This window comes from Megalobrama amblycephala, linkage group LG4 (genome assembly GCF_018812025.1).
Source record: "Megalobrama amblycephala isolate DHTTF-2021 linkage group LG4, ASM1881202v1, whole genome shotgun sequence".
Classification (NCBI taxonomy): domain Eukaryota; kingdom Metazoa; phylum Chordata; class Actinopteri; order Cypriniformes; family Xenocyprididae; genus Megalobrama; species Megalobrama amblycephala.
The window spans coordinates 7,473,069-7,488,885 of NC_063047.1; the positions used below are offsets into that span (position 1 = coordinate 7,473,069).

The following is a 15,817-nucleotide window of genomic DNA, read 5'->3' on the forward strand; positions in this document are numbered from 1 at the left end:
CGCAATTAACTGATGGTCAGTATCTCTGTCTGTAACAGTGCATCCAAAGATAGCCGTGCTGCCGTGAAGTCTGAAGCTGTTGGTGTATAAAATGTGCCACTTCAGCTTTGTCTGATTTATTGCGCCTCCGCCACAGCTGATTCTTCTTCTTATTATGATTAGCTATTATTGTTATTATTGTGTAAAATTCATTAGTGTATCCATTCTGTTAAAAACAACTTTTATTGCCCAAATACCTTGACTGTAATTTGCACAATTGCATGATTCTACCCTTGAGTTGCAAAGTTAATGACACATGATAGGTATTGGTTGTTTTAGTATTAAGCCCACTAGATGGCAGTAAAAGCTGTTTTTTCTCCTTGAAACGCTGTGTACAAGGTTACCGTGGAAACATTCTATATGCATATTCCTGCATAATGCATATGTCCGGAGACTAATCTTTATGTGTCTCCTCCAGTAAAATCAATATTTCTTTATTGGTAAATTGGCGCTAAAAATAATCCTTTATGATGTCCTCTATTTTATATATAATAATAACAACAAAGCAGCAATCCTGATGGTCTATTTAATGTATAATAATAACAAAGCAGTAATCCTGATGGTCAGTCGCAATGAAAGGAAACGCAAGCAAAGAACTGTGAGAAATAACGTTTCACACATTAGTGAGAAAAAGTCAGAATTCTGAGATATAAAGTCGCAATTGCGAGAAATAAAGTCAGAATTCTGACTTTTTATCACGCAATTGCGACTTTATATCTCAGAATTCTGACTTTATATCTCGCAATTGCGACTTTACATCTCAGAATTCTGACTTTATAACTCGCAATTCTGAGATAAAAAGTCGCAATTAATCTTTTTTTTTTAGTGACTTTTTTTTTTTTTTTTTTTTTTTTTTTTTTTTTTAAGTGGCCGGTTTTTTGTTTTTGTTTTTTAGTGGCGGAAACGGGCTTCCATACATATCAAACTGTATTGTGTTGGAATAAAATTGACTCCTGCTATACCAGGACCACACACAAACCTGTTCTAATTGCTTTTGAGATTCTTCACTTTCTTTGTCAGTCTCTCCAGCTCTTTGTTCGTCTCCTCCATCTATCTGATAAACTTTTCCTGTAGCCATTAACTTTTAAATTAGAATGTTTCTCTGAAGTTCAGACTGATCTTCATGAGGTTCCTCTCCATCTTTATCCTCTCTGTTGTATCTGCCTCATCTTCTCCATCTTATTTCTGTCTCTCCTCTATTGCCCTCTTCTCCACCTTTCTCTTTTCTACTGTTAGTTGAAATTGGTGTTTTGGAGTTTGCAGTGTTAAATGTCATGACATGTTGTAGCCTTTAGGGGGCTCTATAATGTAAATATAAAGACTGTCAAACCGAAAGTGTCAAGTTAGCGGTAAATAGATTAAAACATACGATATCTACAAAATGTCTTCACAAAAGAAGAAGAAAAAGAATAATACGGTTGGTTCTTCTTCTATAACATTTGTGCTTAAGATAGGCTACTTGTTATTCTGGTTGTAATCCGACACTTTACAAAACGAACTCGAAATAATAGGCTATAGTCGAAAGGTTACAAGTAATTATTAACAAAGCTTAGCTGTTAGTTCTTTCTCATTTTAAGGTGAGAGGACTTTGAACCAAAATAAAACCATTCAAAATTCATTCGATGACTATGAAATATTATTTTCTGTAGGCTGATTTAGACCGTCTAATGCACATAGGCCTTTGTATAGTAGCCTGTAATATTCTTTTTTAATGTCGTGACTGTTCCAAAGTTTCCAGTAAACATAGCAATATGTAGGCTATTGTGTAATGAAGCAGTGTGATAAAAACTGTATAAAGATAGTCTGTGCAGACATACCTCGCACTTTTCGTCAGTACAGTACCGTTTATAGCAATATGATAGCCTAACCGTTATAAGGAAAATGCGCAGTCTGGATTTTATTTTGAACTGCACTGTGAATATATTTAGTGGTGTTCAACTGTGCTTTATTTACGTACTTGTGTTTCCATGCAGTTGTGACATCGTTGCTCATTATGGAGGAAGAAGAATCCATTCCGTCAAAGCCAAATGTTTATGTGGAGAGAGGGAGGGCTGCCTTTAAAATGGGTTTTTATGATGAGAGAAAAGAAGAGCGTGATGTTCATCATCCGTTGCAGAGTGCAGCATCTCCAGCTCCCAGCTATGTGTCTTTGAAGAGTGACAGATCCATGGCTGAGCCTCCTAAATTCAGTGATAAAGCTGAATATTTTCAACCCAGGTAAGTCCTGCTGAATATATAAATACACAGTAAAATCCCCAGTATTAACACCCAAAGTGTACATATGAGTCCATCTTACCAGGTGTTAAAAAGTAACACTGAAGCAGTGTTAAAGTTAATGAGATAATTGATTGATGATTGAGTGGTGATTGACATTTAGTGGTGACACCTGATGTTAATAAGCAGAACCATTGAAGGAAAGCGAGAAAAAAGGTGTTATTTAATGTTTTATGGAATGTTTCATTTCAAGTCACCATGAAAGAGGTCAGCGTTTGCTTTAGTTGGGCTCTTGACTCTTTACCTTTTATTAATAACTTTTCTCTGGCTGCTCCAACTTTGTGTTTGTAAAGCACATTTGTTATGCACAAAATAATTTGATGATATAGTCATCATGCGATGGCCTGATGTAGTTTAGAGTCTAATTCTTTGACCATATGCTTGATATAGCTTTAGTATTAATGATTGTAGTCCTGTGATTTTAGAGCTTGAGATCCAACAGCAGTATGAGCTTCTTTTTTTTAAAGAATAATACATTATGCGCTAAAGATTTTGTTTTTAAACACGCACAGACATCAAGAGTCAGCATATGATTCTCAAGAACGGATCAACTCTGAACATCACGAAACAAGCTATACTGTCACAACAAAACAACAGCAAAATAAAAGCAAATATGAACAATCTACGAAAATTACAGGACAATTCAGCTGCATAATTTATTCATGCAGCAATGCATGATGGGAGCCATGGATGAGTTTTGATTGGTGGCTCCCATCATGCACTGCAACATGAAGCACTTTGTTTGATTGTCACCATTGTTGAGGGTCATACTGATTCTTGATGTCTGTGTGTGTTTCAAAAAACCCTTCAGATTATAAAAGCACTGCTGGATCTCAAGTGCTAACAAATATTTACTGAAAAAAAGTATCAAATCTATGTAACCGGTTAATACTGGATGAATGTTAATAAATAGAGTCAAGAGCCCAACTAAAGGAAATTAAACTAAACTTTGATTAAAACATTAACATCTAAACATCTGTTAATTCTTAATAAGAACTTTTGTTGATGTATTACAGAAATAAAATCAAACTGGTTAATAATGTGTAATAATGTTTAATGGCAGAGAGTCTGTCTCTCTCTTTTTCTCTTGTTGTTTCTTCAGCGATTCTGCTTATTAACATCAGGTGTCACCACTAATTGTCAATCACCACTCAATCATCAATCAATTATCTCATTAACTTTAAAGTCGGGTTCACACCGCAAGCAGCAGCAGAGCGTAAGCAGCGCGTATTTTTTTCGGTGCCCATGTTAACAGATGAGAGCGTTCACACCGCACGCAGAGGCTGCGCGGCAGCGCGTAGCAGGAGCAGAGCAGAAGCAGCGGTGCCGCGATCGTTTCGGCGCTGGGTCTGCGCTGCTAACGCTCAATTAAAGTGAAAGTACACCTTTGATGGACAAAATAAATATGATTTCACACAAAAAGTGCTCAAAATGCACAGAATATGCATATCTAGTGTGTTTAAACAAGAATTGAAGTATATCAGGAAAGAAAATTAATATTAAAACATTTATAGAAGATTTACTCATTTAAACTTGTTTTTAATTATTCAGTCTGGGTTAAAGTATGGTATATTATAGAAAACTAAACTAAACTAGCCAGAAAATATGATATATAAACATTATTTTAGTTATTACACTACACAGACAGTCATATAGGCATACCCAAATCAAACCCGAGTTCGCAGTCTTGTAAACATGTTTGTGCGGCAGATGATGTAAAACACAAAGCTTACCTCATTCGTGTGCAGCAATGGATGACATGAGGCTTATTTATTTATTTTTATTTATTTTATGTTTATATGTGAGTGTTGTACACCTTGCATGTTAACAAACTTTCAAGACTATCAAGTTTAACAATGACTAATTATAAAAACAAATTTATAGCTGTCTTTGTAAAGAAATGCTTACTTATGCAGCTTCGAGCCGCTGCTGTGACGCTGTACAAACGCTTCCAGTGTGAATACTCACACGTCTCTGCAGCTACAGTTCACGCTGCTAATGCGCTGCTTCCGCTCTGCTGCCGCTTGCGGTGTGAACCCGGCCTAACACTGCTTCAGTGTTACTTTTTAACACCCGGCAAGATGGACTCATATGTACACTTTGGGTGTTAATTTAACACTGGGGATATATATATATATTTATATATATATATATATATATATATATATATATATATATATATATATATATATATATATATATATATATATATATATATATATATATATATGTATGTGTGTGTGATCATATGTGCAGGTGCCATGACATCATGTAGGCTATCCCCTGTTTTTCATAATAAAGTACATCTGGAATTTCTTGATGGCGAATACTATGTGTAATAATGTGTATAACATTAATGATATCAATAATAATATCAAATATAATAGTTTCCATTGGGGTCTGTTGTCTTTAAAATTACCCTTGTCTAAAATTATTTATAGATAAAAATAGGGCATAGTTCATTTAAAAGCCTGTTTTGTTTACATTGATTTACTTTGAACTTGACATATGTACAGTCTTTTTAATTAATTTCAGTATTTTCAGTCTTTCAGAGAAAAAGGAGGATTGTGATGTTCACTACCAGTTTCAGAGAGCAGCATCATCTCTGCCAAGCTATGGGTCTTTGAAGAGTGACAGATCCATGGCTGAACCTCCAAAATTCAGTGACAAAGTAGGACACTTGCAAGCCAGGTGAGTTCATACATTTGTAATGAATATACACATATTTTTGTGACACACTTATTCTTGATTCTTAATGGTTTCCATTAGTGATGCACTGATCATGATTTTTCATGGTGGATTTGTATTGTTTATATAGCCAAATTTGTGCTAAATTATTAGTGATGCAGTCAAAAACTCTCCAAATGCTTTGCAACCAGAAGCTTTAGCTTAGCTTTGGCTACCTGAAACTAAGGAAAGGACTAGAGATGTAATTCATTATTTTATTTTGATTTCTACTATATTAATACTCTTTTCAGCTTTGTTAAGACTACATCTCTTAAAGCAGAGCACTCTTGCTAATAGCAGTTATAGCATGAAATAATATTTAAACCTATAACATTTTACATAGATAACTTTTGAACATAGCCTATAACATTTTTATTTCACAATTCTGACTCTTTTTCTTGCATTTGCGTGTTTATATCTCCCAGTTCGGACTTTAAAACTCTCAATTGTGTTTATATCACAAAAAAGGGGGAAAAAATCAGAATATAAGCAGGATATAAGCAGAATAACGAATATATCTCACAATTCTGTTTTTTCTTTTAAGAATTGTGAGATATAAACTTGGATTTGTGAGAAAATAGCCAGAATTGTGAGATATAAGCTTGAAATGAAACTTTTTTAAAAAAAATTATTCCGTGGCTTCCACAGACTGCTAATGCAGAACTGTCATTTTCTGCCACCAGGTAGGCTCTGCCCACAAAAACATCATCACAAAATAGGTCTATTGTGCATTGCAGTTTCTTCCATTCATAAGTAACATTAATGCACAATCTCTGTATATCTAAAGTCTTTGTTTATAATCACTTTACATTTAATAGCTAAATAGCTGAGAGTTGTATTGAAGATATAGCTGTTTCTGAGTGTTCGATGTAGCCTATATTATTTACTCAATAGGAAGTCCTACAAATTAAATCTTAATATTTTATGTCTTAATGTCTTAATATTTTAATTGAGTTCAGTCTTCTACAAAAATGTTTTTGTATCTCTTTTTTCTTTGTTTCTGCAGTGGAAAAAAGAAACATGTGGATCAAGATCAGCCTACATGCCTGTCTGGAGATTTTGACTGCTTTCAATGCTCTTACCAACCAATTGATGGAAACCTACAGCGTATCAAAAATAGTCACAAAACAAGCATGAAGAACAAGTATGAGAGCTTGTTTGAAGGAATTAATATACAGGAGAACAAAACCCTCTTGAACAAGATTTACACACAGCTTTATATAATAGAGGGAGAGAGTGAAGGGGTGAATGAAGAACACGAAGTTGTACAAATAGAGAAAGCCAGGACTGAACGCTTACAAGGTACTCCAATCAACTGCAATGACATTTTCCATCCCATATCTGATCCAAGTTATGAGAGAAAAAATGAAAAAGAAAACGTAAAGACTGTTCTTACCAAAGGCATTGCTGGAATTGGAAAAACAGTCTCTGTGCAAAAGTTCATTCTAGATTGGGCTGAGGGCAAAGCTAATCAGGATATTGAATTTCTATTTGTTCTTCCATTTCGGGAACTCAACTTGGTTAAAGATGACCAGTACAGTCTTCACAGACTTCTTCTCGACTTCCACCCAGAACTTCCTGAGTTTGATACAAAGATATATGATTCGTCTAAAGTCTTATTCATCTTTGATGGTCTGGATGAAAGTAGAATTACATTGACATTTTTACACTGTGAAAAAGTTTCTGATGTGTCTACAACATCGTCAATGAGCATGTTGATGTCAAATCTCATTAAAGGAGAGCTGCTGCCCTCTGCCCTCATCTGGATCACATCCAGACCGGCAGCAGCCAGTCTGATCCCCTCTCATTACATCAGCCGTGTGACAGAAGTACAAGGATTCAATGACCTTCAGAAGGAGGAATATTTCAGGAAGAGAATCAGCGATCAACATCAAGCCAGCAGAATCATCTCACACATAAGAACAGCAAGAAGCCTCCACATCATGTGTCACATACCGGTCTTCTGCTGGATCTCGGCCACTGTGCTTCAGAACATCCTGAAACAAGATCACAGTGCAGAAATCCCCAAAACACTAACCGAAATGTACATACATTTTTTGATCATTCAGGCTGATATGAAGAAGAAGAAGTATGGTGAGAGAAATGGAAAAGATCCAAAGTTGCTACTGCAGTCAGAAAGAGATGTGATTTTGAAACTTGCTGAGCTGGCTTTCAAAGCTCTGATGAATGGTGATGTCCTTTTTTATGACGAGGACTTGAAAGAGTGTGGCATAGATGTCAATGACGCCTTGGTGTATTCTGGGATTTGCACTGAGATCTTTAAGGAGGAATCTGTGATCTGTTCAAGGAAGGTCTACTGCTTTGTTCACCTGAGCTTTCAAGAGTTTTTTGCAGCGCTTTTTTTGTTTGACAACTATTTAAACAAGAACAGTGATGTTCTGAAAATGTTCAAGAAGAAGAAAGGGAGAGGAAAGCTCAAATCACAGTCCAGTGAGGTTTCACTAGATGCATTCCTTAAAGTTGCAGTAGATGAAGCACTGAAGAGTGAAAATGGACACCTTGATCTTTTCCTTCGATTTCTTCATGGCATCTCACTGGAGTCAAATCAGAGACTTCTCCAAGGTCTGCTCACACACATGGAGGACAACCCTGAAAGCATGAAGAAAGTGATAAAAAACCTCAAACAAAGTCAAAAGCAGAATGTTAGGCCAGAAAGATGGATTAATCTCTCACATTGCTTGATTGAAATGAAAGATACTTCTATTCTTGAATACATTCAGGCTTTCCTTAAACCTGAAGGAAAAGAAAAAAAAAATCTATCATCTACCCACTGTTCAGCTTTGGCTAACATGCTTCTGATGGCAGAGGATGTGCTGGAAGAGCTAAATCTCAAGAAATACAACACAAAATCCATAGAGGCTCAGAGGAGACTGGTACCAGCTGTGAGGAACTGCCGAAAAGCACTGTGAGTTTTGATGAAGTTAAGAAGATAAAATAACCCATAAACCAATATTGCTTTGAAAAAGGTCTATATCAATATATTTTGATCTCCAAAGAACTATACAGCCACGTGTTATTACCTGTAATAGTTATTCCATCATCTTCTTTCATTTTAGATTGGCAGGCTGTAATCTCACTGAACAATCATGTGAAACTGTGGCATCGGCTCTACAGCCAGCAAATTCCCCTGTGAGAGAGTTGGACATGAGTAACAATGACCTGCAGGACTCAGGTGTGAAGCTCATTTCTCTTGGACTCAAGAGTTCACACTGTAAACTGGAGATACTGAGGTCAGTCATTTTGAAATAATATCATCATCATTTGTAAAGATTGGGAAGTACAAGGGCAGTGTTGGACAGTATACAGGTCATGTTGGGAATGAAACAGTCTATTGATTGTCCAAAATAAATATGACAAGTTTTATGCATGAATTTAATAAAGTACATTAAAAGTAGTATTCTTAAAATTGTATTATTTTATGTGGTGGTATGATTATATAAAATGAATCAGCAAAATCTGAAAATATTAGAAATCATTTCAAGTGCTTTCTTGTAATATTCAGCACAATAATATATTTGTAATGTTTTTTCCTTTATAGATTGAAATGCTGTAAACTTACCATACAGTCCTGTGAGTCTGTGGCTTCAGCTCTGCTATCAGCGAATTCATGCCTGAGAGAGCTGGACCTCAGTAACAATGACCTTCAGGATTCAGGATTGAAGCTGCTCGCTGCTGGATTGAAAAGTCCACACTGTAAACTGGAGATATTAAGGTCAGTTACAAATCATTGTATACATTAGATTAGATACTGGGAAAGAATAGCACCATTGTCTGTAAAGAAAGGATGTGAATATTAAATAATAACACCCAAACAGAAGTTAGTAGTAATAAATAAAATATACACAAAGTATTCATTTTACTGTATTGTTTTTGAAACAAAAAGTGTAAACGCACACAATTGATGAGACTTTAAATAAATTTAATATAAATAACAAAATAATATAAGCAAAAAATATTATAGTATTGTTCACTTGACAGTATGACATTTTCTGTATACCTTTAATCTGGAAACTGTGTAAACATTAATTGGAAACATGAATAAACATTGGACTAAAAAAAGGACTTGATGATGCAAACACTGATTGAAGAACTAAATGTTTTAGAAAGACATAAGCAATTTCCACAAGGCTTCTTATTGGTGTAAGAAATCCTTTTATTTTGTAGTTTGGCTGGCTCTAAACTCACGGACCAGTCTTGTGAAACTCTGGGCTCAGTGCTACAGTCAATGGACTCCTGTTTGAGAGAGTTGGATCTGAGTAATAACAACCTGAAGGATTCAGGGCTGGAATGGCTCTCTGCTGGATTGAATAGCTGTAAAGTGGAAAAACTAAGGTTTGTGAAGCAGTCTGAGTATGTGCCTTCGAATCCTGACAGTATTAGACATGCATTAAAGCTTGATTTTTATCTTTGACCAGATTTTATATTTGGAATGGATTGTGTTGTTGTTAGTATCATGAGGATGTTACATATTACTTCATATGAAACATAATAGAATGTAATTAATTTGCTGTTTATTTTAGATTGGCCAGCTGTAATCTCACTGGTCAGTCCTGTGAAATGATTTCTTCAACTCTACAATCAGTGAACTGTCTTCTGAAGGAGTTGGACATGAGCAACAATGACCTGCAGGATTTAGGAGTGGAGATATTCTCAGCTGGACTGAAGAGTCCACACTGTAAACTGGAGATACTGAGGTTTCAGATCACTTTCATTGATGTGACATTACTATGACTGTCTATTAATATATTTTGTAATTTAGGTATATGCACAAAAGTACATTTGCTTTGTACTTTCATGCTCAAAATCAGGGATGGGCAACTTAGGCTGCATTTACACTGCAAGTCTTAATGCACAGATCCGATCTTTTGTCCATATCCGATTTTTTGGCCAGCGTGTTTACATTGACTTTAGACGCGACCCCAAAATGATTGTCATTGATAGTTTTACATGCACATAGTAGACCCTCGGGTTTTGAATGGCCGTGGTATTAAAATTATTTATATTTCATGTTGTGTGGCCATGATTAGGCTACCTGTCAGAATGGATAAGTTAACAGCTGTCAGTGTCATGGATTCGAATTCTGACTGAACGGATATATATATATATATATATATATATATATATATATATATGGTTTTTTTTTTATGAATTCGAGCGAGCTAGGGAGAGAGCGCGCGTAGCTACAGTGAAGCTTTTGGCTTATAAGAAAAACAACAACAACACGGCGGTCTCTTTTAAATTAAACAGGCAAAGGTTTAAATTTAGCTGCTGAATGTATGTGTGTGTGTGCGCGTGTGTGTGTGTGTTTCTTTCTAGAAAAATAGATAGGCCTAACGTTAGACATATAAATTTTCCCACCTCAATAATAAAGCTGTGAATTTTTAGTTTGAGTGCATACAAGCATGTCTGCTTCATAATACAACATAAAGCTACCTTTTAGTAAGCAAACAAGCTGTCCTCGCCGTGTGATGGCTTGGAATTCCAATGGGAATCGGATATGCATGTTTAGACATAGGTTGCATGTCCAGAGATCGGATATGTATCGGATTTAAAACCACATTTGGAAGTGGCTCAGATCAGATGCGAAAAAATCGGATCTCGTGTGGATTTTTGTGTTTACACATGTGCCACTAATTCCGATCTGTGTCAGATGTGATCAAAAGATCTGATTTTTTGTGCCAGTGTAAACGCAGCCTTAGGTCCTGGAAAGCCACTGATCTGCAAAGTTTTGCTCCAACCCTTATCAAATACACCTGAACAAGTCAATCAATGTTTTCAGGATTACTAGAAAGCTACAGGCAGGTGAGTTTTTATCAGGGATGGAGCTAACTCTGCAAACATGCCCCTGCAAGGCCCATGCTGGCTTTTTGCAGGCACAGTGGGCTAGGGCCAGTCCACACCAAACTTAAACAGGCCCAGTGCGGGCTTGCCCAGGCGAGGCCCACAGCTTTGGGCTCACTGCGGGCTCTCTGTGAGCAGCCCACACTAGCGAACTGCCCACATTAAGCCCATGATGGCCCAATGTGGGCCAGTCCGTTCGGGCCCAGAGCAACTTTTGTACCTTTGGGCCCATGCAGGTTTTGTGTAGGCAGCCCACTTTCATTTCCCATGCTGTTTGGCTGTATTTTTATACAGCATTTTCTGTTACAAATGTATGTAAAATTACAAAAATAATCTGTAATAAATTCAATAACAAATAATTTGGATGATAAAATGGTCAAATGACTGGCAGTAAAGTAAAATCTCCTTATTTAAATAAGCTGAAAACACTGTCACATGATTGACCAGCAGTAGAACATTAAACACTATCAGATCTATCTAGAGCTCATCATCTTTACTTATTACAATCCAGTTTGACTATTTCTTTCATACAAAACTTTTAAATGTTAATGTTTTATTTAAAATAGTACATTTAGAAGTCACCGTTGTGGAGGTGAGCATTTGCATTAGTTGGGTTTTTGACCCATGACTTACTGACTTTAATGTTTCTCTGGCTGATGTAACTATGTGTTTCTGAAGCATGTTTGTTAAAGCAAAAATTGCAAGAGAAATTATTGTGAGATGAAGTTGTTTATTTATTTAGGAATAATTTGAGTGAAAGATGTCCCTGTCAGTAATTGACTATTTATTTTTTTAATGATCATTAACTGTTATTTTAATTAATGGTAAATGTTTGACACCCTGTGCTGCCAGATTTATTGTTGTAGATTAATAGTGTGGGGCCAAGTTTTGCCAATTAGCAATTCTCAGGGGCCCTGCGCTGGCAGCCCTAAGGGGGCCCATAAAGGGCCAGTGCAGGCTTGTTTGCAGGGAAACTTTGCAGGACAGTGGCCCTTCAGGACCAAAGTTGCCCTGATTTTGAGCACGAAAGTACAAAGCAAACATACTTTTAATTAATAGACAAGTTTCCCATCCCTTCTCAAAATAGTTAGAGTAACTGTCTATATTAGGGGAAGTCATGGTCTAATGATTAGAAAGTCAGACTGGTAACCCAAAGGTTGTGGGTTTGATTCTCAGTACTGGCAGGAAATGACTGAGGTGCCCTTGAGCAAAGCAAATCGCTCCCCAGGGGCTACAGCAAAAATGGCTGCCCACGAGTGTGTGTGTCCACAGTTTAGTGTGTGTGTGTTCACTGCTCTGTACTCCTAATGTATGTGCACTAACTTGAATGGGTTAAATGCAGAGGACAAATTCTGAGTATGGGTTACCATATTTGGCCTTCACATGTCACTTTCACTTTCATTATGTTTTGGATAATTGCTGCAATATTGGAGTATATACATGAGTCAGCTTACCTGCTATGCAGTTTCAGTTGTTTTATTGTTTTGAACAGAATGTCAATTTGTAATCTCACTGGTTGGTCCTGTGCAACTGTGGCCTCAGTTGTACAATCAGCAAATTGCCCCTTGAGAGAGCTGAACCTGAGCAAAAACGACCTGCAGGACTCAGGAGTGGAGATGCTCTCAGATGGACTGAAGAGTTCACACTGTAAACTGGAGATACTGAGGTGTTTCACTATCTTACATTTTACTATAGATGGAAGTTTAAACTATATGATTTTATACATACTGTTATATAAAGATATTCTGGAAGTGAATCCAGACAATGCACAATATGAAAACACAAAGTATCAGAAGACCATATTTTGTACAATGTCTTCTCAAAAACTAGTTCAAACTGAACTAATGTTTATATATATGTGTGTGTGTGTATATATATATATATATATATATATATATATATATATATATATATATATATATAGTTAGTTAGTTAGTTAGTTAGTTGTTATGTCTTAAACATCTTTGAATGTCTGTCTTTGTAGACTGTCTGGCTGTTGTATCACAGCGGAAGGCTGTTCTGTTCTGGCATCAGCTCTGACTTCAAACCCCTCATATCTGAGAGAGTTGGACCTCAGCTGCAATCATCCAGGAGAACTAGGTGGTCAGGTTCTCTTGGCTAGAGTGAACGATCCAACCTGCAAATTGGAAATACTCAAGTATGTTGAACAATAAGACTTTTCTTGTCATGTGTATTTAATTATATGTCCATATTTAATTTGTACTAAGTATTTGTTTCAGATACTGAGACATGTGAAATCAGTGCTGTTTCTGACCATTTTGGCACCCTAGACTAGAGAATACATTGAATCAAGTTTATTTTTCTTACCGCATTGGCAAATAGCTTTCTGTTTGTACATTAAAAAAAAAAAATACTTGATTAAAACTAGAAAGAACAAAAACAGAAGAAAAAACATTTCACACAATACATCTTGAATAAAGTCTCTTTTTTATAACACAACTTTGCCTTAAGTAAATTTGTTGCTTTAACCCCTTAGCATTCCCAAGATCTTTTTTTGAATGGTATTTGTACCACAGGTGGTACAGTGGAATGTTTTGTGGGAAATATTTGGCTTTGTTTAAGTGACATCACAGCCGTGAACCAGGATTTGCTATGTTATTGGTAACCAATTTATTGGACAGAAATTTGGATACAGTACAAAAATAATTAAAAAAACAGAAATAATGCAAAAATATCTGGATTATAGGTGCATGACACAAATTTATAAAACAATCCAAAAAAAAAAAAAAAAAAAGTCAGCACATTGTTCCTCCCACAAAAAAAGAACAAAACAATGTGACTTTTCGTACAGAATTTTTATTTAATTAAAATTTTTGCCGAATGATTCTGTCATGTGTTTTTGATGAAGCATTTGCATTGTTGATGAAGAGCTGTGCTGCTTGAAATGTCACATTGTAGTGTTCTAATCAGTATTTTTTTTTAACAATGAGAGTATCAACTATTAGAAGCACACTGTTAGAAAAGAACTGAATTCGGGATCACGCGCTGTCTGGGAGAGCACTTCTGGTGTGTGTCATTCATTCCCCATTGAGTTTTTTTTTTCTTTTCACTTACTGTGCATAATAACATGATAAACCCTTTTTGAAGAATAAATTACCACTCATTAAATTACCACACAGGCATATTTGTGTCTGATCTCCTCCATGCTCTCTAATATCTCACCTTCACTAACTCCAAGTTAATTGAGGAAGAATTGTGATAGGATGGTACTTTTGTTCTCCAAAATATACTATGACAAAATTGTCTACATTTAGGCTATTCCCGCTTAAAAGAAGACTACTACTCACTTTTATGATCACCTGGCTAGCAAAAACAATTAAGGAAAGAAGACATATGGGACATAACATGATTTTTTCATAATAAGTTGTGAGACTAAAAATACAGAGCTGAAAAACAGAAAAAACCCTTTTCTTCTTCATGTAGCACTGATTAAAAAATGCCTTTCTACTGCATGAAGCAGTCAAATTTCAACTCTGATTTCATGGAATCTTTAAAATGAATGTGGAGTAACATCTATAAATGACATGCAGTACATACAAAATGCACATAATATAAAACAACATTAGGGCTGTCAATAGATTAAAATTTTTTAATCATGATTAATTACACCCTTTTGTGTCATTTAGGTGTCGATCCAAAAAAGGACAGCAAATGACCAAATTATATAAGGAGCCCATATAATTCATAAATTTATTCACACCAAAGCACCCATGAAAAAAAAGAAACATTACAGTACAAAATTCAGTTTAGAATTCAGTGTACACTACAGTATGTGTACTTATTTACATTCTAGACATGTCATGTTGCAATACTTCGCAAACCACATGGCTTTCAAATCTGCCACAGAAACAGTTAAAAGAAAAAACAAAAAATGATTTCAGACCAAAATAATTGTTGTTATAAATTGGCAGAAATTAACTGTTTTTTTTTTATTCGCAGTCTGGAACATGAAGGCCAGTTTAGGATTACAGCTGGATTACGAAGATGTAGGTTTTTACACATATAACACATACACACACACCTTGAGACTTTCTTCTATGTTTATTGTGTTGTCTGTGATCTTTCTCTAATCTCTATTCCTGACTGAGTACAGATGCCCAGGAGCTCACACTGGACCCAAACACTGCACACACACATCTGTTTCTGTCTGAGGGAAGCAGAACTGTGACACATGTAGAAGAGACGCAGTCATATCCAGATCATCCTGAGAGATTTGAGTGCTATCCTCAGGTTCTGTGCAGAGAGAGTCTGTCTGAATGCTGTTCCTGGGAGGTTGAGTGGAGTGGGAAGAGTGGAGTCTATGTTTCAGTGTCATATAAAGGTATCAGGAGGAAAGGAGAGACTAATGACTGTGAGTTTGGATCCAATGAGAAGTCCTGGAGGCTCATCTGCTCTGATAACAGTTTCTCAGCCTGGCACAATAATGAGAGGACTAAAATGCGTCCACCGTCATCCTCATCTCGTTCTAAAAGGGTAGGGGTGTATTTGGACTGGCCAGCTGGCACTCTCTCCTTCTACTGCATCTCTGACACAAACAGAGTCACACACTTACACACATTCCACTCCACATTCCCAGAGCCTCTCTACGCAGGGTTTGGCCTTTATTCTGGCTCCTCAGTGTCTCTGTGTCAGATTGAGACGTCTCCTGTCGGAAAGAACTCAAACAACTGTGGGAATGGCATAAATACAGTTTTAACAAACACTTAGATCAGAGCAGAACTGTTATGTTTGTTCTACAAGCACATAAAAAAAATGTAGAAATATAACTCCGATAATAAAAAATAACTGATTTTTTTCTTTACTTTTTTACTAGAATCTTGTGAAGAAACATTTTGTATAAATTGTAGTGTTCTAATCAGTATTTTTTTAAACAATGAGAGTATCAACTATTAGA

The 15,817-nt window shown here is 36.1% G+C and overlaps 1 protein-coding gene across 3 annotated transcripts; it reads left to right on the plus strand.

Annotated features, from left to right (window-relative positions):
- The first annotated feature begins 1,328 nt into the window (after positions 1-1,328).
- On the plus strand, positions 1,329-15,716 carry si:dkey-13n15.11 (NACHT, LRR and PYD domains-containing protein 12). Of its 3 annotated transcripts, none has more exons than XM_048187165.1 (12): positions 1,329-1,456; positions 2,013-2,256; positions 4,849-5,004; positions 6,047-7,966; positions 8,118-8,291; positions 8,600-8,773; positions 9,226-9,393; positions 9,582-9,755; positions 12,395-12,568; positions 12,887-13,060; positions 14,863-14,909; positions 15,017-15,716. In XM_048187165.1, exons 2-12 carry the CDS (start codon positions 2,033-2,035, stop codon positions 15,628-15,630), a joined length of 3,999 nt encoding a protein of 1,332 aa, XP_048043122.1. In that variant the 5' UTR covers positions 1,329-1,456; positions 2,013-2,032; the 3' UTR covers positions 15,631-15,716. The 3 variants fall into 3 exon arrangements, with proteins under 3 accessions (XP_048043122.1, XP_048043123.1, XP_048043124.1); XM_048187166.1 differs by having other exon boundaries at positions 4,858-5,004; XM_048187167.1 differs by lacking the exons at positions 8,600-8,773; positions 9,226-9,393; positions 9,582-9,755.
- Positions 15,717-15,817: the final 101 nt, after the last annotated feature.